At 37.3% G+C, this 26,719-nt stretch overlaps 1 protein-coding gene across 3 annotated transcripts; it reads right to left on the bottom strand.

The window, feature by feature from the left end:
• Positions 1–228: 228 nt before the first annotated feature.
• On the bottom strand, positions 229–26,417 carry CDC7 (cell division cycle 7). Of its 3 annotated transcripts, none has more exons than XM_055341154.1 (12): positions 26,339–26,417; positions 25,433–25,630; positions 16,713–16,796; positions 14,458–14,593; positions 11,194–11,287; positions 10,966–11,108; positions 9,549–9,801; positions 8,834–8,929; positions 7,906–8,084; positions 7,019–7,101; positions 4,697–4,846; positions 229–2,023 (listed from the first exon to the last, which is right to left on the bottom strand). In XM_055341154.1, the coding sequence occupies exons 2-12, from the start codon at positions 25,548–25,550 to the stop codon at positions 1,629–1,631; spliced, it is 1,731 nt and encodes a 576-aa protein (XP_055197129.1). In that variant the 5' UTR covers positions 25,551–25,630; positions 26,339–26,417; the 3' UTR covers positions 229–1,628. The 3 variants fall into 3 exon arrangements, with proteins under 3 accessions (XP_055197129.1, XP_055197130.1, XP_055197131.1); XM_055341155.1 differs by having other exon boundaries at positions 25,433–25,613; positions 26,339–26,407; XM_055341156.1 differs by lacking the exons at positions 8,834–8,929; positions 26,339–26,417 and having other exon boundaries at positions 25,433–26,305.
• Between the last annotated feature and the right edge of the window lie 302 nt (positions 26,418–26,719).

Raw genomic sequence — 26,719 nt, 5'->3', positions numbered from 1 at the left:
TACTGCTTTACTATTTGTTGCAATTTTCCTATAAATGAGGTCAATGAGCACCTTTTCTATAAAAGAAATCAACCTCCATCTTTCATATATTAGTTGAGCCAGGTCAATTTTTGTTTATCTACTGCCTACTATTTGCTGGAGAGAGCACTCCTCAAACTCAGAAGGAAAATATTTCCAGTGATCAATACTTTTTCTTAAAAGGGTATTTTTCAAATGAGTAGCTGGACATAAAAAATATAAAATAACTTTATTAAACATACAAATGTAAGAACATTCAAGTTTTTTTTTAAGATTATATTATGAGAATACAGAGCATATTTGTGGCAATGGTTTCTGTATATACTATACTTACCAAATAGGGTAGGTGACATACTTACTTGAATGCACAAAATAAAAGAATGTATGTTCTAGACCCCTAAGCTGTTTCTACACTATACTCTATCCCTACTAAATGGGAAAGTTTTCAGCAGATCCATATCCCGTGACTTATTTCTCACAGAGAGCATTTGATATACTGTCATTGATATGTATCATTTTGGAATATAGTAATACATAAATCTCTATCTCTGGTCCTCTTCTACTTTGCGCACTTATCTCTCTTTCCAACGCACCCAAGACTCTAGTAGTCAATCTTCCTTGAGCAGGACCAACTTATTTATAACAGGATGCAGAGATCATGATGACTCAACACAGAGGAGAAAATAACCAATAATATTCTCAAGGCTGTATTTACTTTCCCTTTTAGCAGCTACCTAATTACACCTAAGATGGTGAGAAAAAGAAAAGCATTTTGGACTATCAGCCTTCACCTTGGTTCTGCAGCTTCCCTTTAATCAACCAGTGTACGCAGTGAGTTCCCAACTGTAAACACATGCATATTTAACAAAGTACCCAGAAACTCTGTGGAAAGCACCATATTATTTCCAAGGAGAATGTGTTAGGTGGGGATGGAGAAAGTGGAAAAATCAAGAGAGAAACCATTAAGAAAAACATGGCAATTCACACAAAAATGCTTTAACAAAATACTTTGAGGATAAATTAAATTCAATTTTAAGTGATACTACCTCCAACATTTTCTCATTAATTGCTTTTAGTGTTCATAAAAGGTATAATATATGCCTCCAGAAGAGGAAATGATCTCCTTTACCTACAGAATGGTTAGAGCATCAGCACCGGGTTGAGTTTTCTAGAAGTACACATAGCCATAACTTAAAGGAACCAATAAAATAACTCTTTTGACTCATTTAGTCCTGATCACATCTGTTAATTTTAAGACTTACACCTCAGATTCCTATATACTAGGGTAAAACAGTTGCTTTTTCTGCATATGGCAGTGACAAGTAATTAGGGAAGTGAAAGATCTGATTCTACTTGGGTAGATCTTTTTTTTTTTTTTTTGTACTTGGGTAAATCTTACTCAACGATCATGTAGTTAGCCTAAAGAACTATCCCAGCTGTCTTTAATCTTAATCCATATTTTAGAATCTGCCAAAGAGCAAATACTAAAATTTTAAAATAAATTATTTATCCTGCCCTGGTCTCTAATCAAGAAGTTATAGCTCTTATAAGGAACTCTTTTTCACCTGTCTCATAATATACAACAGCAAACATTATATTAAGAACAATCATCACAAGCTCATATCTTTAAAAAAAGGATGCAACAAAGCCTCTTCTGCTGTTATTCTTGAAGCTGGATTTAGATCTAGAAGTTTATCAAGAAGGTCATAAGCTTCATCAGGTACCTCATTCCAGCCTTCTAAATCGGCAGTATCCATATTCAAACCACGCCCACAGCCATTACTGTCCCCTTTACACAGTGAATTCCCTGAGGGCAGTGCTTGAGGTGTCTGTATAAGGTGAGAAGCTTTATGGTCAGTCTTCTCTGAAAAACTTGGGTCATGAGAAGCAGGCCCTTGTGTATCACTTGTTAATTGGGGAGTGTTAGAATCGATACCTCTGAGCTTCTCACAGAGTTTTCTCAAGTCTTGTGCTGGGACTTCTTTGCTACACAATATTGATTTGCCTGAAAAAGAAAAAAACACATGTATTTAATATTATTTGAAAATATCAGAAGTCTCTCATGAGAATCATGCAAGTCCAACCATACACTTTGTGGATATACTTACACTATATAGAGATAGAGCACCACATGCTAATATTTAAGTTGTGTTTTGTACTACACAGTTGAAGACCAAATCAAAAGTAGGACGTACTAAGCAGAAAGCAGTGACTTACTAAGCTATGTAAGGGATTCACCTGACTGCCTAATTTCTTCAGCTTTACAGTGTCTTTCTGTAATCTGTAATCAGCTGCAGCTCCCATTCCTTCTCCCCCTTCCATACTTGTACATGCCTCTGGCTATGTGGCTCCTATTTTGCCTAGGATCCCCTGCACCTGGGATACTCTAACTTATATCATCACTCAGCTTAAGAATTATATCTGTGAAGCCCGACACTCTCACAGAGTTGAACATTCTAAACTTCTATTGTACCTATGAAATTTTTTTACTTTCATTAGCCTGTATTGTAACTGGAGGTCTGTTTCACCTACATTATGAGCTCTTTGAAGATAGGGACTATTTCATTTACATTTGAACCACCAAAGCCTGGACAGTGTCTAGTACACAGTAGGCTCTTAATTAATGCCTGCTGGACTGGACAAAAAAAGCATTACTCAGCCTCTCATGTCATTGTTCAGATATCACATCCTTATAGATGGTGTCCTTGACCAACCTCTGAAATAAGGTGAGTCCTCTTCTCTTCCTTTCCCCTTTTATCTTAATACCACTTGTCTGACAGATTTGTCTACCCCACTAGAATTTAAGCTCTGTGAGAACAGACTCAATATTAGTACTTGGGCCACATCAACTCCCAACAAATGTTTCTGAATGACTTAATACACCAGAGCTCAGTTTTTAAAAATATAAATGTCTCTGAAACAATTTCCTGACGGAATTATTTTCAGACATGGGCAAAAATAAGCATACAAACAGGCAATACTATATTATCTTGGCCTTATTTCCTTTAGACAGAAATGTGGGAGCATCTGAGTGGCTCAGTCAGTTAAACATCTGCCCTCAGCTCAGGTCATAATCTCAGGGTCCTGGGATTGATCCCCATTTGGGGCTCCCTGCTCAGTGGGGAGTCTGCTTGAAATTCTTTCCCTCTATCTCTTCCCCTACTTTCTCTTTCTCAAATCTTTAAAAAATATATTTTGTTACAGACTACATGTCAGGCATTTGATTTAGCTCAAGGTTTTTCTTCTGAATGTGACAGAACTCAACAAGCACTTGATGACAACCTACAGCAGGGTCAGCTCTAGGAATTAAGGATAGGGAAGCAGGTTATACACAATAGAAGTAAAAGCACTCCCACTGTTAATCTGAAGCAAGTCATTTCTTTGGGTCTTAAAGAACTATAACTACTGAAGTTTTGAGTCCCTCTGTATTAAGCCCAAAGTTATAGTAAGATTGGACTGAAACAGCTGCAGAAGTCCTACTAATAAAACTAAGACAAGTACTACCTGCCATTATTATTTTTCTAAGATGAGAACAAGCATTACAATGATAAGTCTTTAAAAGCTCTTGCCTACTATTGTGACATTCACACTGGGATGTTTTCATGTCACATGTTGTGCTTCCATTGTTGATCCTCATTTAAAACTTTGACTACAGAAAGGGGAGATTTAAGCTCTTCAACAAAATGTTTTGGTGTTCGTTCTCTGATGTGTTTTTTTTTTAAAGATAGATTTATTTATTTATTTATTTATTTATTTATTCATTCATTCATTCATTCATTCATGAGAGAGACAGAGGGAGAAGCAGGCTCTATGCAGGGAGTCTGACATGGGACTCGATACGATCCCGGGTCTCCAGGATCACGTCCTGGACTGAAGGCGGCGCTAAACTGCTGAGCCACTGAGGCTGCCCGATAAATTTTATGTTCATAAAATTCTCACGTTATTCAGTAGTAGATAAAAAGTTTTCTTATCAGTTGAGAATAAACGTGTAAGAATACAATTTCCAAAGTCTCAATCTTGCCTTCTACTTATGGTCATTTATTTTTGTATGTATGTACTATTTCACCCTATTACCTCAGATAAAATTTTCTTATTGTAGGTACAAGAAAGCACCTACTTTGGAAACTAAGATTTCCAACATATGCTTACAAGAATAACTCCATCAGCAAAGGTGTTCTCCTCATTTTTCTTCCTTCCTACCCTAAGGAAACCTAACTAACACATATTTTATTATCTTCCCTACTATAGTCCTTATTATGCTGCATCATAATTAACAGTTTACTTGTCAGTATAGAGTAAGATCATTTAAGGCAGGCCCAAGAACACCTGATGCTTAATAAATATACAATAAACAAAACATACTATTAAAAAATATTTATGTAATGAAGTTAAATTATAACTATAGGGAGTCCCTTATTCTTTTAAGATTATAAAATTGAACTTTAAATATTTAAATAGCACTTTGTGCTTGGTAAAATTAAATGATTATATAGAAGTGATGATAAATTATTTTCTTACACAATGCAATTAATTTTAGAGCATCAGAGAAATTTTCTATCTAACACCAGAGAATTTTATGAACACAGAATATGTTTATTTGTAAAGAGAACTTCATCATAATTTGATTTATAGAGATAATAAAGGCATTTGTTTTGTTCTAGAATATAAAACTGCTTACCAAAAGTTTTAGCAGCTTGGATAGTTTCCCTGGATCCACGAATTGTCATAATTTGAGCCAAGGCAGTTAAATCATCACTTGCTTTATAAAATGGATATCGCCCACTAAGCAAAGAAAGGAATATGACACCTGCAGACCACATGTCAATTGCTGTAACAGAAAACAAACTTTAAAAAAAAAATCCCAAACCTGTAATTTTATCACCAGTAGTCAATGTTATATCCATAGTTCTCAACCTTTGCTGTGCAAATTATCTTAAGCCTTACAAAAATTCTGATGCCCAGGCCCACTGTCTGAGATTCTGATTTCATTGTTCTGGAATAGAGCTCAGGCATCGTACTTCTTAAGTTCCTCAGAAGATACAGTGTGATACCAGGACTGAGAAACACTGGTCCAACATCTTTAATACAGAATACAATGTCTTCTTCCTTAAGCAACATGTTAGTAACTTTAAAGGATATTTTATCATTAGAAAACCATAAATAGAAATATTTTAGAAGATCAAAAGAAATCCAAAAATAGCTATGTGGGAAAAATCTGGATGCTCCTCAAGAATTACATACCATAGTGAAAGTGGTTTCACTAATATTTAGTGAAAAATATTAATATTAGAAGCTTTTCTTCAGCCAGGTGCTAACCCTGACTTCTGCTATAGAAACTTTAGTCTCTAGAATTCTGGCAGTTAACATTAAGACCCGCCCAGGCTCATGTTAAGAAAATTTCTCTTAGGGACAGCTCTTCTAATTGTTGACCTCCTAGTATCACCAAGTTATTTGCTCTCTATTGCCTTGGCCATTATATATTACCTGCCTTTCCAAGCCTTAAGGCTAAGGTTCCCCAAAGTTCCAATCTCTTCTTCCCCTGTATACTCTCCCTGACTGACTACATCTACCTTATGGCTTTAACCATCTTTTCTGTACTGATGACATTCAACTGTATCTCCAGCCCCAACTTCCCTGAGCTTGACTTTTACTCTGTTGAACATCTCTATCTGGGTGTCCCACAAGTATCTCAGACCAATTTATACCCTAATCCACCTTATCTTTCCTTGTAAACCAGTTACTTATTCTCCACCTTAGTCACTGATACCCATTCAAGTCCCCTAAGCTAGAACTCTGATAAACATCCTGGATGTCTTTTCTTTCACCACTCAAAACCCAAATCCCATATCCAATTATCTACCAGGTTCTGCCTTTCCAATCCTTCACCTTTCTTTTTTCTTGTTAATGATGCCCTCATTCAGGCTTTCATCATCTCTCATCTGGACCACTGCAGGCCACCACTCTCCAAAATCTATCCTCTCTGTACACCTACCAGAATGATCCAATTAGAACATAATTATTACCATGTCTCTCCCTTGAATACTTCCCAACACTTAGAGGATACAGTCTAAGCTATTTAACATGTGGGATCTGATCTATTATCAGGTTTCTCACCATTCCTTCACTTCCATCTTACATTCTAGCAACACTAAACTTACTGTTTCCTATATGACTAGACCATTCTGTTTCTTGAGATCGTCTGCTCATGTATCAATGCCAACCATCCACTCCAGTTTACATTCTCTTCTCAGAGGTTCCCTCTTCCGTGAACTTCCTTCCATATTCCCGTCAGATAGGAATAGTTAGGTGTCCCTAAAATACCCTGTATAAAGATTTATAACCATCCTCAACAGGTTATTATTATTTGAGAGTAAGTAGATACTTTCATTCATTTTTTTGTATCACTAGCAAGTATTGAGTATACACAGTGGATTAATGTATTTCTTTAAAGTCCATAATCCAAGTGAATGACAGGATTCATTTACTCAATGAAATTTTTCCTGGGTTTTGGCTCCATGATAACTTTTGTAGATTATAAAACTTTTCCTTTTTTAAAACTCCTTAATGCTACTGTATTATTTTCACAATAACAAAAAATAATTTTAATCAAACACACAATCATGTGCCTCATAGAAGACTTTTGGGGTGTTGGGCAAACAGATAAAATGCTACAAGTCTTAAATTAGCAAAGACTACTAAAAACTGTTTTTCTTCCACAAACAAAATTCCTGGAAAACATCTTCTTGTAAATAGATAAGCAAGATGTAATCTATAGGAAAAAAATTCTTACCAAAAAAAAAAAAAAAAAAAAAAAAGGCTACAGTAGGAGTAGAGATTTTCATTAATAGCATGATCTCAAAAATGGGCCTCTCTACTGCTAGAACGACTTATATAATTTATTAAAAGCACAAAAACCTTAATAGTAAAACAAAGATCATAAAATAAAATATACCTAGGATAACCAATTCTAATTGGGTTCTGTATTTCTAGTGCAACATACCTGTAGTTTGATTGGGGCACTTTGTCAAAACTTCTGGTGCTCTGAATCCTGGTGTACCCGCCCTAGGGGCAACCTGTTGCCGCCTTATAATGACGAAATAAGATTTTCTAGTTACATTAGAGTTTAATTATTTAAGACCAAAAAGTAACATTAATTGATTTCACAGTAAATTCTGCCTTGATATCTATATAGTTATTTATAAAGCAAATGATAATCCAGTGTAATGAAAATCTTAGATTTTGTTTCTACTGGTCCCTCCCCTCTACACCCTGCAAATTACCAGGCCTTATTCCAGAAAAATTTTAAGGTAACTTCCAGGTATAAAAATAGGTAGTAGATGATAACCATAACAGAAAAGCATAATACAACAGAATTTAATACAATAGAATTCAGAGCTATAAAACTTCATTTCTATTTGGAGTGATATCAGAAAATTTCTGATCTACTTAGTCTCTTACATACTTGAGTTACAGGCTCATGAAAGCTCATGCAACTTTTCAGAGAGGGAGGAATTTATGGGGCTCAGAGTAGGAAGTGGGAGTGAGAGACACTATTTGGTTCTGGTTATTCTACATAGGTGGGGATAAGGAAAGAAAACAGAAGATTAAATCAGCAATCAAAAATGTGCAATTCTAAGGTTCCAAAATAACTATCCTTGCCTCCACCAAAATTCTATGCATGTAAGAGCAAATGTGTTTTTCAAAGAACATATAAATGTCAAATGAACAATATAACAGATATCATTTTCTCTTCAAGGTACCTCTCCACATCAGTGTCTGTGTTGTTCCTTTCCTTACACTAAATCAACTGCCCACCAAAATCAATGCAATTTCTAATCTTGTCTGGCAGCATGCTGGTGATTTTATAGCACCATCAAAACACATTACCTTGAAAGGCAAATACTGCAAACTTTATCTGTTGCATAACAGTCACAGGTCAGGCTAGCTGGGCAAGAACTGGCAGTTTTCCTCATCACACCACTATTCATAACTTTTGTAGAAATAGCCTTCTTTTTTGTCGCTAACTTTCTAGATAGTACATCCATAGTCTTTGACTGCTTCATAAGCTGTAAAAGAAAAGTCGTATTTCCTATTTTCATGATGTTTAATATGATGTCTTCAAATGCTAGTATGGCAAACATAAAATTGCCGAATGTGCTGTTGGATTTTAAGTGAAGAGGTGTCTATTAAAGTATGTAAGATCTTTTTAGGTTTCTCTGTTGAATAAGCATATTAAAATTTGCTAAATAGTCCTCAATTGGTAAATACTTGACTTACACTGTATTAAAACTTCTCCTGATATGTTACAAAAGTATAACATAGTTACGTTCTAGTGTCTAACTCCATTTCAGAACTGTAAACTGCACAATTACATTGGCTAAAATCAGAATTTTGTTGCTCACGCTATCTAGCCGTTATAGGATATAAGTCAATTTAAAACCAATTAACATTGATTACAATTTCGTAAACTTTACAAACATCTTTACATTATCAACTGTGTATCAGAAATGTGTTAATTATTAGGAGCTCGCATTCTAGCCAATGAGAGAAAAGACTTTAATATTCTAAATGATCCTTTAGAAAAGAGCAACAATAGTTAGCTAACCAAAAATGATGAAAAATTCCACCAGAAAAGTTCAGGAAAAAACTGGAGAAAATAAAAGTGTTGATAAGATGCTCAAAGCACTAATACCTTCTGCCACAGCAAAACTCTACTTTTAGAAACTTAGTGATAATAAATGCTCAACTACCAATCCCTAAATTCTCTTCAGTGTACGACTGACTGATGATCGCACTATTAAGCTACATTACTTACTTTCACTGCAGGGCTCTCATGTGAAATGGAGCTGTGTATATTGAAATTTCTTTCTCCAAAAACAGAGCGCTGGACAGAAAGGCCTACAGATCCCTCCTACAATACCAACAAAAACAAGGAAAATAAGGATTATATCTGTAACACTTTCTGCCAGCTGTACTCTGCCAGTTTTGAAAGAGTTAAGTGACATGAAACAAAAACAGCTGCATCCAAGTCATTCTTAGGCACCAAAACACTTCTGTGAAAGGAGAAAATAGTCTAGACAGAACTCTTAACACCCATACAATGTTATCAGAATCCACAAATATATATAACTAAAAAATTTAAAAACCACCTGCATGGATGTTACAATTTTGCTGTGCAGCTAAAATGGAGATAGACACTTCAGAATTTTTCTCCTATAACTAATGTTTTCTTTTAAAAAGGACAAACGACTGTTTTGAACTTTATAACATGCAGGGAGAATTTGTTATTTTCCATATTTGTCACATTATGTAATGACAGAGACGTTATAAATCTACCAAGTACTTTCAGTTTTGAAATGGTAAAATGATCCATTATAAATCTTAGTGGAATCTAATCAATTTAATATGCAACAAATGTAAAAAAAAATTTTTAATTACAAGCATCATCCTGGTATTATATCTCCCTCTGTTGGATGAAGCAGTACATTTCTAAGACCATATTAGTATTTAAGAAATAAAAGAGGTAGAACCTTTCCATCTTTTCCTTGTTTAATCTGAGTTTGTGCATTTGTGTAGGGCCTTTTAACAGAAGTTTTCATGGTGGGCTGCTGATCCAACTCCTTAGGTGCTGCTGGGCCACTCAATGAAATCTTGTTTCCTGTGATTACATGGGATTTATTTTGTGAGCAGCTTTCCTGCTGAGCTTCAGACTGGACAAATTTGAGAAGCTCTATTTTCGTATCATGGGTTCCTTGGGCCAAACCAAAGTCTACCAGTGCATACCTAAGACAACAAAAAGTAAGCATCTTTACTTCTTTGTAACCACTAAAGCTTAGTAACATTGTAATATGCTCAAGTCATATTCATACAAAAAGTATAATTCTTTAGGGGATCATTAAGAATGTATAACATTCTTGAAAAAAGATTAAAAAATGAATTTATAAAGAAGGTGATGATTTAATAGCTAACTAGGCTTGAAAAGTAAGGAATGATATATCCCACACACACACAAAAATCTTTCTCTCCTTTCTCCAATGCCCTGTGCTGACAAGGCAGACAAGGATTGCGGGATAGAAGCCCAATCCTTTGTTCTCTTACAATGGCAGAGATGGCATCACAGTAGATAATTTTTAATTAAATACGCTTGAAAGAAAAATAAATTAGATTTATTTAAAGAAAACTAAAGGGAAAAGTCAGAAGTATAAATTTCAAGAAGTTATAGTTCTGTACTTCCTACCATAGTATGATCCACTGTATACTGAATAGTATTTAAGTTAGGTATTCAGCTTACAATGCCTCTATCAGCATAAAACACACACACACAACATACGATATACATAAAACACAACTTTAGTGTTGAAACAGGAAATTGGCTACCATGACACCCAGAAATAAGACAAATGTGAAGGTCGAAAAGGCCTAAACCTTTTCTAAGTTGTTTTTTTTTTTTAAGATTTTATTTATTTGACCAAGGAGGGGAGAGAGAGAGAGAGAGCATATATGTGTGTGTGTGTGTGTGTGTGTGTGTGTGCTGCGCGCGCGCGCATGCGTGCACAGGTAGGCAGAGCGCCAGGGAGAGGGACAAACAGGCTCCCTGCTGAGCAGAAATCCTGATATGGGGCTTGATCCCAGGGCTCCAGGATCATGACCTGAGCCAAAGGCATACATTTAATGGACTGAGCTATCCAGGTACCCCCCCTTTCTAAAAGTTTCTTTTAGCTAAGTGCTATTTTCACTGAACTATGGTATATCTAATGATGTACACTGCTTTACTAATACAATTTTATCTTTTATTCAATGTATTTCCATTCCCCAATCACAATGAAAATTTGAACAACAAAAAAAATCTGTCATAGTTGTTGCAGTATGTTCTGTATCTTCGAGATGAACCCCATAGCACAAATTCATTCAAGTTATAAGTATTTTCTGGTAACTTTTCATACTTACTTTTTCAGGCGCCTATTAAATAAAAAATTGCTGGGTTTAACATCACGGTGAACAATACCAAACTGATGAATGCGTTTCAAAGCTTTGAACAGATTAAACATATATTCCCGTACTTCTTGAAAGGAAAGAGAATTCAAAATGTCCTAAAATAAAGTTATGAATAAGGTCATAAAATTGTTTTCAATTAAATATTTAGCCAATAAGAAGTAAGGAAGTATTAAAACCTACCAAAAAAGACTCATGCTCCAGATATGGCATGGCAATAACCACATGATCATTTTTCCTAAAGCAGTATTTAACTCCCATGACATTGTCTTGCCCCCTAGTGGAAAAATGCATAATGAACTTTAGAGAAAAGGTCAAACGAAACTTTATGCTCAGTTTCTTTAAAAATGAAATTTTTGCAATGCATAAATAATGCTAGAAAACTACTTAAAACCACCAATTTGTGGGATAGTATACATGTTTATAAGTGACTTGTACAAGATAGTTTTTTTACAAAGCACCAGTTATGAGGTTACTATAATTCAAACATCAGAGAATTAAGAGTTTTAATTGGGGAAGTGGCAGAATGAGGACAACATAAATAACAAGAATGAATTAATAAGCTTTAGTAGCCAATAAAATAGTAATAAGTAAGTTGATTAAAAAATTATAGCTAACATTTATTGAGCATTCACTATATGTCAAGCTTTGATCTAAGCAAGCATTTTACATTTATTAACTAATTCACTTAATCCTCACAACAGCCCTATTGGGACAATGCTATTATTATTTCCTCCCCCTGTGTATAAAATGGAAATTGAGACACAGAGAGGCTTAGGAACATTCCCAAGGATACTAAACTAGTAAGTCATGGAGGCAGGACTTGAATTAGATCTATGCTCTTAACCGCTCTGCTATACTGAATCATAAAAGATAGGGAAAATAGGGTAAAGTTGACTTCCATGGTTTTGAGTCCAAGTAGTAAAACATGGATACCAACAAAATATGTGGAAAAAAAGCACTGAAAACCAAGACATCATTCTAATAAAAATTTCTAGATAAAGAATACATCTTATATGAGAAGTGAGAGGTCAGTGACAATACTTGCAGAAAAGTGATACCTAAAGGCTGTGAAAGATTTGAGAAAAAGAAAAAATTTGAGTCTTGGAAAAGTCTTGAGTTGAAGGGCAAAATATGGAAGAAGGAGCAGAAAGCCCAGAAAGAGATGCCACCCAGGTGAGGAATTTTAAACAAAGTAGTAAATAGTACGGAGGTCATGAGAATAAGGACTGAGGGAAGGCTTTTAATTTGGCAAAGAGGAATTAACTGGTAATTTTTCAGAGAGCAATTTAAGTGGAAAGGAAGAGGCCAAATAGGACTTAAGGAGGGAAAACAGGATACAATAGAAGCAGAACATACAATTTGCCTGAAATATCTGGCAAAGAAAAGAAGAAAAACCAGTGTGGGAGCTAGAAAGGAAGCAAGACCAGATAAAGACTTTTTTTAGCATGTACTTTTTTGAAGTACATGGAAAGGAAGTGGTAGAGAAAAATATTTATGGAAAAAGAAACAATTTTATTCAGGTGACTAATTAGAATGTATGTAATTATGTCTTAGGCCAACTCATCCTCCTGTCTTCTCTAATATACAGAAGGGTGAAACAAAGAAAAAGGCTTGTTCATTCATCCAATAAATATTTAGTATTTAATAAATACAATTATTTGGTAGACACCATGTTAGATACTAGGAATGGGAAGGTGAATTAAAATTAATGTGGTATCTGCCCTCATGGAGTTTACTATCTAATGAACAATAACATATAAGGTAACATGACAGGTTATGAGGGTTTTGAAAGAGATCAAAAGGTGCTGTGACACGAACAAGTGAATCTAATTTAATTCAGAAGACATCTTTGTTTTTTGTTTTTAAGTGGGCTCCACTCTCAAAGGAACTCAGGACCCCGAGATCAAGATCCATGCTGAAATCAAGAGTCAGATGCTTAACTGACTGAGCCACCTGATGTGCCCCTCAGAAGACATCTTTGAAGTGGTGCCACTCCTGGTCAGATCAGAATAGGGGTCAGCATGCAAAGATTGGGAGAGGTCTTACTGGAGAACAGTATGGGTAGTGAAACTGAGATGAGAAAGCGTGAAACAAATTTGAAGATACTAACACAGAGAAAGGGAGGTGGGAAGAATGGCATAGGATAAGGTTGGATTTTTTTTTCCCAAAGGACACTGGGAAACCATTAAAGGATTTTAAGTGATGGAACTAATAGTATACTATTTATATTATATACATACAAATTTTTATATTTTAAAGATCACTCTGGCTGTTTTGTGACCATAGGATTCAGGGGGAAAGAAAAGAAGGCTATTTTAGTAATCTAGGCTTGGTCTGAGGTATGGTTGAGAAGACAGAAAAACATGGATAGGTTTTTAGACAATATTTTGGATCCAAAATGGCCAAGATTTGATAATAGATGCTGAGATGAGCAGACAAAAACAGGCTGTTGAAATAGGGGTTTTTTGTGCGAAGGAGTATTAAAATTAGTTTACAGAATATTAGGCTTGAACTATTTATTAGGTACTCAAATAGATGTCAAATCAGCAGGTGGGTGTATACAAATCTATAGATAAGAGGTCTGAGGCAAGATATATACTTACAGGAATCATTACCATACATTTAAAGCCACAAGGAAATACAGAGAAGAGGTCAGAGCAAAAAAGCCCAAGATCAGGCACCAAGAAACTCCAACATTTAGATATCAGGTAGATGAGGAAGAACTGGCAAAAGGATATTAAAAATGAAAGGCCAAATAAAGCACAGAGAAAACAAGGAGTATGTGGCAGTACAGAAGTCAAAAGACGAAAGACAATGGTTTAAATCAAAACACTGCCTAGGGTTCATGTGAAGAGAAAAGACAAACCTGGCAAAACGGAAGTCCTGGTTAACGCTATCTAAAGTAGTTTCAGTTTAGCATAGAGAACAGCAGATACTGTGAGTAGTGAAGGTAGGGTGTGGAAGTGAAAACAGTATATGTAGATCATTTTTGGGAAGTCTGGCTGGGAAAGGCAGCAAAGACAATGGAGCAGCTGGAAAAGGGATGACAGTAGAGGGAGAATGACCTAGAAGAGTGAGATCAATGTGGAAGACATGCCAGATGTTTCTGTTGTTCAAAATAAAGTAAGAGATGAGGCTGTCAATGGCTGGGGAGATGTGAAATATGAATTCACTACATTTTAAAAAATATCTAGACCATGGGTTATGATCTGGCAGGAAATTAGAAAAAGTGGTAAGAGAACAGGAAGTCGAGCTTGGCCCCAAGGGTAATCCACCCTAAAATTATAAATTTAATTAACCATTCCAACGTTACAGGAAAAGTGCTACCAAATTGCAAACACCTGTCTGAAAAATGTCTAATTCATGAATATTCTCATCATCTGTTAGATACTTCTTAAAAATTATATATAGCCGGTTCAATTAAAATATCTTTATATTACCTACCCAGCCACTGTTAGACACTGAAGTTCAGCTGCAATTCTTATAGGATGACTTGTTGGAATTAAGTGTTTTAGAGCAATTTTCTCTTCAGGTCCTACTCGTAACTGTGCTGTGGCCAAATAAACAGAGCTAAAAGTGCCTGTAAAACAATTTATTAGATTTTTCAGTATTTGGTTTCTTTAAATGCTAATGAAATGATGCTAAAACAGATCCTAAAAACTGTTTGGAACCCATAAAGTTATCCTAATCTATCATTAATATACTTCATTATATTAAACATAAAGAGTAACAACATTTATAAATATACCTAACTTTCAATTTTTAATAAATTCTTACTGTTCTCAGTTCTTTATAGGGTATGTTAATTTACCAAAGCTCTAGAGTAAATCTGTTTGCCTGGGATAGCACAAAATATTTCCATGGTCATGGGCAGGCGGGTGGCTCAGCGGTTTAGTGCCGCCTTCAGCCCAGGGTGTGATCCTGGAGACCCAGGATCGAGTCCATGTCAGGCTGCCTGCATGGAGCCTGCTTCTCCTTCTGCCCTGCCCCTCTCTCTCTGTCTCTCATGACTAAGTAAATAAAATCTTAAAAAAAAATTTCCGTGGTCATAATCCATTCTAGTATTTTTCTATAATACTGTCATTTGAAATGACTTTAACATTTGGATATAGGTCTATTAGAAGCAGAAATATTTATAGGATTTGGGGAAAAAGACAAAAACATCTATGCTTTTAAATTTAGCATTAAACAAAACAGAAAGGAGTTGGTGGCCATTTAAATTTGAGAAATACGGAGTTAAAACAAATTGATAATTTTTTTTTTAATTTTTAAATTTTATTTATTCATAGAGACAGAGAGAGAGAGAGGCAGAGACACAGGCACCATACAGAGAGCCTGACATGGAACTCGATCCCGGGTCTCCAGGATCATGCCCTGGGCTGCAGGCGGCGCTAAACCTCTGCGCCACCGGGGCTGCCCGATATATTTCTTTACTACAAAAATTTCCTACAAAAATTTCCAGAGCTTTAATGTGTTTGAGGGCAGCCTGGGTAGCTCAGCGGTTTAATGCCACCTTTGGCCCAGGGCATGACCCTGGAGACCTGGGATCGAGTCCCAAGTCGGGCTCCCTGCATGAAGCCTGCTTCTCCCTCTGCCTCTCTGTTTCTCGTGAATAAATAAATAAAATCTTTAAAAAAAAAAAAAAAAGTACATCATGAATAACCAAAAGGGAGCTATATGTAAGTACTGTATTTTCTAAACTTAGACCATCCTCCTGTCTTCCCCCACTCCAGGAATAACTATCAATTTGTTAGGACAAATGGATTCCAGAACAGAATTTTTGAACACTAAGTTAGTGTTCAAAAAAGGTAAGGATAAGATGTAAAGAACTACTTCTTGCATCCCAAATCATCTCATCTTCTAATTCTTCTGCTCCCAATGACCTAGGCTTTTCTTATCTGATACTTTTCATTGTGAAAAGCAATGAAGTAATTGGAAGGTTTTTTTGGTTTTTAATTAGGCATTTCCCAACATAGCCATCAAAAACTTCTATTATCTTTTACCTTCTTATTGACTTCATAAATTCACCCTTCATTCAGCCAACAAGACTGCCAGTCTCTTAATGACATTTATTTTAATACTGACCATCTTTTTTCTTTTTTTTTTTAAACTTACTTATTGGTGAGGGTAGAGGGTAGGGGGAAGATAATCTCAAGCAGACTCCCCACAGACCCAGGGGCCCAGTGCAGAGCTCAATCCCATGACCCTGAGATCATGACCTAAGCCAAAACCAAGAGGCAAACATTTAACCAACTGACCCACCTAGGTGCCCCAATACTCTCTCATAAATATTGTACCACTTTATTTTCATCATTTTGCCACCTTAAGTTTCATAAATGTTTCAACATACAGTTCTACCTGACTATAATGGAGAAAGGAAAAGGTGTCTTCCCTTGATCAAACTCTCCCATATGCATTTAGAAATTTTCATTTTTAATAATTATCATTAATGATATATTAGTATACCAATACTTTTAATAGTATAACAGCATAAAGATTAAAACAGGACTGTTCATTTTACTGTAAATACTTATTCTTTCATTCTTTCCAGGAAAAAAGAAAACCTGATATCATAATTAGTAATATGACCATGTTCTTAATATTTTTAAAAGGATATACTTTTCAATAAGAAATAGTAATGAAAATCAAGATTATACAAAGGAAAAGAAACTTATAAATAAAGTAGATCTCTAAATTACCTTCTCCAATTTTGTCCTTAATCTTAAACAGATTACCAAGCTGTGGTACAGCTTCATAAAGCTTCTCGATATCTTTTTTAACACCTATCAAGGAAGAATTTATAGTTATAATTAATGAGTGTATTTTATACTTTAAACTCAATGAAATAAATTCTAAAACAAGAGTAAATTACAAATTAAAACATAGCTATAATAAATCTTAAAATCATGGTAAAAATATTTAAAACCCTGCTAGATTGCTATAACACACACACCTTCTTGAACAAACAGGTAAAACTGGTAAGTCCTAGAATCACACACACTGAATTTTTATTACTCTGGAATTACAAACTAACAGATACACTGCCGTTGTATAGAATACAACACAATAAAGAAGCTAAATTTAAAAAAAAACTAAACAATTTGTCCTGCGATCACTAGATGGCATGACAAGGACAATGCAATCTTTTTGAAAATATTTCTCTCTCCCAAAGACACAAAATCTTAAAAGCTTGGGAAAGTTTTATATATTGAATAGTCATAGTATACCTTCAGAGAGAAAAGTCTACCAAACTCTCAGGAATGTTAGAAATATTTTTAAAGAATTGTCCCAATTATCAATAGTATCCTCTATCCTTGAGAGCAAATATGATAAATTTCTACTTTTAAATAAATATAAGCTCTCCACAAAAATATACATGTTCAAAAATAAGGAGAGGCAGTAAAATCAGGTGTGATAAACTACTGGATATAAAAAGAAAGCTACATATTTAAAAGCCATCGGATTTTATTACAACATCTAAACCAATCATCAGCTACTTTTTAAGTTATAATAATCTGAATAGTATATATAATGGTTTAAGACGCTATCAAATCGCTTTCACTTGTATTATCTTTTCAGATCTTCACAACAGCACTGAGATAATGGCAGAACAGAAATTATCCTGATTTTCAGTTAAGAAAACCCTATTCAGGGAAGTGAAATCATTTGTCCATTTAATAAACACTGTATTTTAAAAATGCTCAGTGATGGGTAAGTTAAAAAAAAAAATTTGGTGCAGCCCCTGTTCTCTTAGAGCTTAGTCTAACTGAAAAAAAACAGATTAACCTCACTCTGAATACAAAACAGTAATTGTAGTAATACAGGCAATGCACATATTACTAGATAGCAGGAGGGGGAGGGGAACAAACACATCTGAAGGTACCAGGAAGCTTCAGGTAACAGTTAAGCTGTGTTTTGAAGCACCAAGTAGAAAAAGTGATGAGGAATTTTAGGAAGAAAGAACTATGTCTGCAAAGACATACAAAAGGAAAAAGACATGGATTATTTTCTGGGGAGAGGCAGGTGAGGAAGTAATGAAATTCAATGTGGCTGAAGAAGGGAAAGACAGAGAATGCAAGTGAAAGCTATGGAAAACTTTTAAGCAGAAAAATAAGTAGAGGATGAATTTGAAGGGAGGAAATACAACATTAAGACCTGGAAACTAGAGGTGCCTGGGTGGCTCAGGTGGTTAAGTGTCTGCCTTCAGCTCATGATCCTGGGGTCCTGGGATCAAGCCCCACCTACATCACTAGGCTCCCTGCTCAGCAGGGAGTCTTGCTTCTACCTCTCCCTCTGACCTTCCCGGCTGCTTGTGCTCTTGTGTGTGTGCTGGCTCTCAAATGAAATTAAAAAAAAAAAAAAGAACTGGAACTAAATAACAGGCCAAGAAGATCTAGTCCAGTATTCTTTCAATCCATCTTATATCAATCCATCTAAGCATGGGAAGAACTAACTTTACCATCTACTTCACAGGGGAACTGGAGAAGGTTCATGAGTTTCATTCAATACCAGAGGCAAGAATATAACAGTAATTTGTTATCAGTCTGGGAGATGGGAGGCTTAAATTAAAATCCTGGCTCCAATATTTAACAGGCAGCACACAATTTACTGCTTTGAGCCTTAGTCTCTTCATCTACAGCGAAGGGGCAATAACTATACCATGCCACTGACATACTGAGGATTAAATGAAATAATATACCCAAGAGAAGCTTTTAACACAATGCCTGGCACATAGTAAATATTAAATAAAAGACAGTGGTAATTCTTATTGTTGTAGTTATTGTTATTTCTTCAGCACTTTTGCTTTTATTATTCCCTCTACTTGAAATCTTTTTCCCAAATAGTTTCATGTGGCTGGCTCAATGGTCAGTCTTCTCTGACAGCCTAATTAAAATACCATTCCTCTCATTACTCACATTACCCTGCTCATTGTCTTTGGAGTGCTTATCCACTATAAAATCATCCTGTTTGTTTGCTCTCTGCCTCCTCCCACCAGAATATAAGCTCCACCAGTACAGTTCTCTGTTTATATAATTTACCACCGTACATTCAGCTCCTAGTTAGAACAGTGCCTGCCATGTTTGTTCAATGAATAAATTATTACTATCATTACGGGCACTGAGAGAGAGCTGTAGGGAAAAAAACCCAAAAGTTTAGAAGTTACAAAAGAGTGAAGCCAAAGACAGTAGCAACCATTTACCAGCTACCACACTACTTCATTCTAAAAACCAAAACCGGGATCCCTGGGTGGTGCAGCGGTTTAGCGCCTGCCTTTGGCCCAGGGCATGATCCTGGAGACCCGGGATCGAATCCCACGTCGGGCTCCCGGTGCATGGAGCCTGCTTCTCCCTCTGCCTGTGTCTCTGCCTCTCTCTCTCTCTCTCTCTCTCTCTCTCTCTGTGACTATCATAAATAAATAAATTTAAAAAAAAAGAAAAGAAAAAGAAAAACCAAAACCAAGGCCTAAGGGAAAAGCCAGCTTTCTAGCAGTCACAGTTGCCACAGTCAATTGCAATCTTTCCTAATGAGTGAAATTCCAACCAGTTTCAAATTCCAGTGTCACAGGGTAAAATGATATGTTCAATTTTATATTACACTTCCTTGATTCTGAAACACATTTTAAAAAATCTGAAATTGGGATGCAACCTACAATTAATGTTGGCCAGCATCAAAACTTACAGAACAGGTATTAGTACCTTAAAGAAATCCAAGAAATCATAAAGGAGCATTCACATTTAACCCTTACGAGCAAATGGTTTTAGGGAGACATGGTAAAGGTAGTGAAGGAGAAATCAAACATAGGTTAGCTCCATGTAATTGAGCTCCCATTAAGAATGACTCTAAAAGGGAAGCCCAGGTGGCTCAGCGGTTTAGCGCCGCCTTCAGCCCAGGGCGTGATCCTGAAGACCCGGGATCAAGTCCCACGACGGGATTCCTGCACGGAGCCTGCCTCTCCCTCTGCCTGTGTCTCTGCCTCTCTCTCTCTCTCTCTGTCTCTCATGAATAAATAAATAAGTAAATCTTAAAAAAAAAAAAAAGGCTCTAAAAAGATAAACTTCAAAGAAATTCTGCATCACTAATGTATAGAGAACAATATTGTGAGGGGGGGGGAATAGGATATCAAAGAGTCTGAGTACAGGGGATCCCTGGGTGGCTCAGCGGTTTAGCACCTGCCTTCGGCTCAGGGCGTGATCCTGGAGACCCGGGATCCAGTCCCACGTCAGGCTCCCTGAATGGAGCCTGCTTCTCCCTCTGCCTGTGTCTCTGCCTCCCTCTCTCTCTCTCTCTATGTCTCTCATGAATGAATAAATAAATAAAATCTTAAAAAAAAAAAAAAAAGAGTCTGGAGTACAAAAATTGACTCAGGAGAGAAAGATGTGAAATATTCGTATTCCTTTTTAATTTTAATTCCTTTTAATGTAATTTAATTAATAATTTAAGAATTATTCAGTTAGATCTAAAAGAACTCTTTCAAAAAGTATAAAATAAAAATTCTAAGTGATAAGAAAGCATTGTGTTATAGTATAACTGGCGGCATTTTTTTTAGCATTTTTGCATAGTACATAAAATGGTATATCTAACAATCAATGGTATTTGTATATGATGAAATATGTTAAGAAGCCTGTTTGTAGTCTTTTTATTACTAAACATATCAAACTAATAAAGTTTGTGTGCATGTTATATCATATGTGTATATATGATCAATACCAAAAGCTTTGTAGTAGTATGATAAAGAGTTGTGTGTCTACTATTTTCATGTGACTATTTAAATTTCAGTTAAAATTTTAGAAAATTAAAAAGTTCCTCAGTCACACTAGCCACAGGTGACAACAGAGACATTTTCATTATCACAAAAAGTACTATTGGAATGTTGATATAGAAGAAAGCCTAGATTCAATGGTTATCACTAAACCACATTAATGTCCAGTTTCTTAACCTGCAAACAAAAGGGTCATATTAAACGAACTTTACTTCCAAGTCTACTGAGTTCCGTATTTTGGAACTTCCTTCTGTAGTAGCATGAGCTGGCAGTCAGTGGTAGAGATGCTAGTTAACTACTAGAAATCACCAGAGAGAGATTTTATGTAATAAAGAACTACTGTAATGCACAAGTCATGTGAATGACTATCTAGCTCAATGTGCTTCCAAATCACTCACTACTAACCCGCTACGTACTTACCTATCTTTATAAAACCCAAAATATGTTTGTATTAATTTCCAGTCACTATACAACAACTTTGACATTTTTAAACAACCGTAAAACTTTCTGACAACCAAACTGAAGGCAAAATCCTCAATTCTGAAATGGAGATGAGAGTAAACAGCAGAAGAGAGCATTAATGTTAAACGATGGAAAATACTAATGAAGACAGAGATGAATGAATATATATACTCTGAGGATTAGGGCAAGACCCTGAAAAGTCTATAAGCCAAAAAATTATTTAAATGCCTATTTTTTTAAAAGATTTTATTTATTTATTCATGACAGAGAGAGAGAGAGAGAGAGAGAGAGAGAGAGAGAAAGGCAGAGACACAGGCAGAGGGAGAAGCAGGCTCCATGCAGGGAGCCTGACATGGGACTGGATCCTGGGTCTCCAGGATCACATCCTGGGCTGAAGGCAGGCACTAAACCGCTGAGCCACCAGGGCTGCCCTAAATGCCTATATTTTAAACATAAAGGTCTAGGCTTCTGCTTTGAAATTTTAAGTAAAAATTTTTTTCCTGCTACATAATATACCCAAATGGCTTTAATACAGCAAGAGCCTCCTTATACTCCCTGTTTTCATCATTGCTGGCCTGTGTCATCTATTTGTAACACAGCCAGAGTAATCCTGTGAGAGGTACATCATCGTATCACTATTTTGCTCAACCCATAGGAGCTTAATAACTTGCTTCATATAAAAGCTAAGGAACTACCTCTTCTCCTCACACCTCTCTGTCATCACTCCCATCACCCTCCAGCTTCTAGTCACAAGGACCGCCTTGCTCGGCACACTCCCATCTGAGGGCCATCTCCCTTGCTGTTTCCTCTGCCTGGAATGCTTTCCCCTACATAGCTCTCTACCATCTTAAAGTCTTAGGTCAAATGTGAAGTCTTCTGTGACCAATTATACTTCTTAAAAATCAAATGTCCCCTTCTAACACTTCCTATCTCCACTTCCCTTCTATATTTTCTTCACAGTACTAACTACTTTTGAACATACTATTTCTTTTATTGTCTATCTTTCCCTTAGACTGAGGGCAATGGTTTTTTTCTGTTGTATGCACTGATTTATCCCAGTACCTAGAGAAGTAATTGCACATAATAAACATTTAATATTCATCATATAAATGAAATGTTTTCAATTACCAAGGAGTAAAACGTACATTCTAGGAACATATGTGATGCTTATTCTGGAGCTTCATGTACTGCCTGACTTACATTCCTTAAACTAGGAAGATCATATAATTTAGTCCAAATTGAGGCACTCTTTGAGAGTGAAAATGGGGCACTAATAATGACAGTGTGACAATAAGCATAAACTAGATCTGTCCCAGGCATATCATATGGCACCTATAACCCACTTGAGTAGTATGAGCTAAGAGCATCCATATAACACACCAAATGCATGCCTTATGGTATAGTTCAACAATACAGAGGAACATAAACATTTAATACCATGCCCAGTACATTGCTCGTTGGAGCATTTTTCTTAATAGGAAAAAATGGAAAATACAAAAGTTCAACAAAAAAGGTAATTAAATCATAGCATACTATGCAATGAAACATTAGGCAGTCAACTTAAATCAATCTGTAGATTATTTAAATATATAGGAAGTGTTCAGGTTATATACTGCTAATAAGGATTAGGAATAAATTGGTTACAATCCTAATTTTTTTTTTTTTTATGTACCGCTGTATGAAAGGAAGACTAAAGGACTGTAACAAAATGTAACAGTGGCAATATTTGTATAGTGAGATACTATTTCCTTATTTTGGTTTTCTATCATTTCTAAATTTTAAGTATAATTTTTATCAAAAAGCTATACAAAGTTGACAAATCTCCCAAAACAAAAGATCATTATTCATCCATTACACTAAATATTTTACTTAAATCCTTGCGTTAGGGCAGCCTGGGTGGCTCAGCGGTTTAGCGCCTGCCTTCAGCCCAGGACCTGATCCTGGAGACCCGGAACAAGTCCAGCATCGGGCTCCCAGCGTGGAGCTTGCTTCTTCCTCTGCCTGTGTCTCTGCCTCTCTCTCTCTCTCTCTCTCTCTCTCTGTCTCTGTCTCTCATGAATGAATAAATAAAATCTTAAAAAAAAAAAAAACCCTTGCATTAAACCACTCATTCAAGTATTCTCAAGCACCTACTATGTGCAACACACTATTAGGTTCTGGGAATATAAAGATGTATAAAAAGTTCCCACCGGGATCCCTGGGTGGCGCAGCGGTTTAGCGCCTGCCTTTGGCCCAGGGCGCGACCCTGGAGACCCGGGATCGAATCCCACGTCGGGCTCCCGGTGCATGGAGCCTGCTTCTTCCTCTGCCTGTGTCTCTGCCTCTCTCTCTCTGTGTGTGACTATCATAAATAAATAAAAATTAAAAAAAAAAAAAAAGTTCCCACCATTCAAAAGTTATTCCATCAAGGGAAAGTAAATCATATTAGATCATGAAACAGTTATGGGCCTGGATTTCATCAGCTTTACTCCTGACTAAAGCTATTTTTTGATATAACCTTAGCTTTTACCAAGAGTCATTAAAAAAAGTTATGACTAAAATTTCAGGATGTTTTATGAATTATCAAAGATACTGCCTATAAGGTTCAAAACTGTTACATAAAAGCCACAAAACTTCAGCATTTTAAGATTGTTCTAGTAGCAGTGTACCAGATGAACTGTAGGATGAAAGCGAAGTGAAAGCAGGTAGTTTAGATATGAAACTTAATTGCAATTCAGGAGCAAAGTGTAAGGGAATGAATGACTGTAGTGGAAGTGGGAATGGAAAGAAGCAATGCCAAACACATTAAAAAAAAAAAAAAAGATAAAGCTGGGTTACTGGATATGGGGAAAATTACAATTCTAAGTGAAAGGGCAGCCCGGGTGGCTCAGCGGTTTAGCGCCACCTTCAGCCCAGGGCGTGATCCTGGGGTTCTGGGATGGAGTCCCAGCATGTCCGGCTCCCTGCATGGAGCCTGCTTCTCCCTCTGCCTGTGTCTCTGCCTCTCTCTCTCTCTCTCTCTCTCTCTCTCTCTGTCTTTCATGAATGAATGAATGAATGAATAAATAAAATCTTTAAAAACCAAAACAACAACAAAAAACAAATCTATGACATCTCTAAAGTTTTAAGCATAGGTAAGTGGAATAATAGCAGCTTTCACTACCAAAAATAGGAACATCAGAAAGGGTACTCATTTTGATACCAAAGAATAGTTTAGTTTTAGTCAAGAAGCAAAAACATGTAATGTCATTTTTCCAGGGTGTTGTTAAAATCTATTTTGGATAAATATATGTCATGGATAGAAGGTCAAAAGTAGTATCTTTTGGGCAAGCACTAAATATGTTTAAAACAAAGATGGAAAAGAAGATTTAGCTACCTTTTAAGGGGGAAAAAAAAAGGTCAATTGGAACTCCACTATTTAAGGAATATTTATTAAATGCCTGTTATGTCCCAGACACTCCTAGAGCAGGAATGAAGGTGTGTATTTTAGTGTACAAGATCAGGTCTCATTTGCACCTCTCCTTCTCACTTCAGGGTCAAACAACACTTCAGGATGTTACACTGAGATACAGTGCTTTACTATTGCTACAACCATTTATTTTTGTCAGTGAATTCTGCTTTTCAATACTTTAAGTGAAAACCCCTCCAACGTTGACTTCTAAATCCAAGTTTAATGCAATACAGTGTGTAGAGATAAGAACACAGGTCTAGGAGAAAAGAAATTTTAGTTTGGGCATCAACAACTGTGTTCTTGGATAAGCACCAATATTTAGACCTTAGCAACATCATCTGTAAAATGACATGGATGGACTGTAATCCTAAAATGCACTCCAATCCTAAATCTAGATCTCAGGATGCTTTATTGATTTGTTGGGTTTTTTTTTTTAAGATTTTATTTATTTATTCATTCATGAGAAACACAGACACAGAGAGAGAGAGAGAGAGAGAGAGAGAGAGAGCAGAGACACAGGCAGAGGGAGAAGCAGGCTCCATGCAGGGAGCCCGACGCGGACCAGATCCCGGGTCTCCAGGATCACGCTCTGGGCCACAGGCGCTGAACTGCCGAGCCACCCAGGGATCCCCCTGCTTTACTTATTTGTAAAAAATATTCCCATATAAACATACAACTCACTTCACCATTCAGGAAGTTCCTTTTTAAGGAAAAATAATCAAGATCACAGAACTGTAGCCTGCACGTCCTTGGAATTAAACACCTACCTGGTAGTTTAAAATTCTGCTCATGTTTTTTTAACGAGCCATCCACCTGAACCTGGTCACGACGCCGGGGAGAAAAAGCCATTGGTTCATCCATGTGAATCCCCAAAGACGCCTCCATCACAAAACAACTGGGATGCAAAATGCCAGCCAAGGGGTCATGTCCACAGGGGGAGCAAAGCAGCTGCGAAAATTAGAATACTGGAGACCACGAGAAGTTTAAATCACCCACTACTGAACCAAGCACCGAAAGATGCCACTGTCCCCCAAGGGACAAACATTTAGAAGCCACCATATGTGTAAATCCCCAAAGGTGGGAAACCCGTGGGCTATTTCTAAGGATTCCATTTGCTTCATTTTCCCCTTCCAGAAACACAGGCAGGGGGACGAGGGGGCACTGTCCTAGTCAGGGGAGCCTCCTCGGCGGCGGCTGGCGGCAGGGGGCAGGTGCTGGGGGGAACTGAGGCGGCAGAGCCCGGGGCCAGCCGGCCGGAGGGCGAGCGAGGCCTGGTGGGGGGAGAGGCTTGACCCCGGGGAGAGGGCTGAAGGGGGAAATCGTTCTGACTCCTCAAAGGGAGCGCCAAGAGGCCCGTGGCAGGGCTCATGCAAGCCGACGGAGAGCTGATCCGACTCTGGCCGCGAGCGCCGAGCAAAGGAAGAGAAGAGGGAATGAATGGGCTCCTCCGGGGAGGGCGGGCCGCGAGCTCAGCCCGGAACGACCTCCCCCCTCAGACCCGAGAGCGGACGGGGTGCTTAGCGCGCAGGCGCACGCCTTTCCCGCCGCGGGTCTGTGGGGTCCGAAGGAGCGGGGTGGGCTTACTGCGCGGCTACAACACCGAAGTCACGATCCAGAATTCGTTCCTAATCCCTCACAATCCCGCGCCATGGGACAAACCGTCGGAAACTCACAGTTTCAGGGAATACGACTTCTGTGGCTCCCCAGATGCCCGGGTCGCCGCCTCCAAGAGCTCCCCACCTAGCGAGTCGGCCAAACGCGCCTGCGCAGCACTTCCCGCCTCGCCGCTTCGAGTTGCTCATGCGCACTGTAAAGCGCTCCGAGTCGCGGAATCGCCGGCCGGGCGCTTGCGCAAGAGGGTTGGGTTTCTTCCCCTAGGCGGTGGTTGGCTGGCCGAGCGGTTACGGAAATAAAGCCCGGGAATAATTCTTTGATTTAAAAAAAAAAAAAAAATTCTTTGCTTTAAAAAAACAAAATTCGGGATCCCTGGGTGGCGCAGCGGTTTGGCGCCTGCCTTTGGCCCAGGGCGCGATCCTGGAGACGCGGGATCGAAT

The sequence above is a fragment of the Nyctereutes procyonoides genome, unplaced genomic scaffold, assembly GCF_905146905.1.
Source record: "Nyctereutes procyonoides isolate TBG_1078 unplaced genomic scaffold, NYPRO_anot_genome, whole genome shotgun sequence".
Lineage (NCBI taxonomy): Eukaryota > Metazoa > Chordata > Mammalia > Carnivora > Canidae > Nyctereutes > Nyctereutes procyonoides.
Note: the sequence above shows the minus strand (reverse complement) of the source record. Positions and strands in the feature narration are given on the sequence as shown.

What these genes read in the sequence shown, in the direction of transcription:
- CDC7 (XM_055341154.1), bottom strand. Translation starts at nt 25,550, where the DNA reads ATGGAGGCGTCTTTGGGGATTCACATGGATGAACCAATGGCTTTTTCT. An exon ending in TAAGGACAAAATTGGAGAAG is followed by an intron (nt 14,594 to 16,712) that starts GTAATTTAGAGA and finishes ATTGTTTTACAG; the next exon opens with GCACTTTTAGCTCTGTTTAT. An exon ending in TGGAGCATGAGTCTTTTTTG is followed by an intron (nt 11,109 to 11,193) that starts GTAGGTTTTAAT and finishes ACTTTATTTTAG; the next exon opens with GACATTTTGAATTCTCTTTC.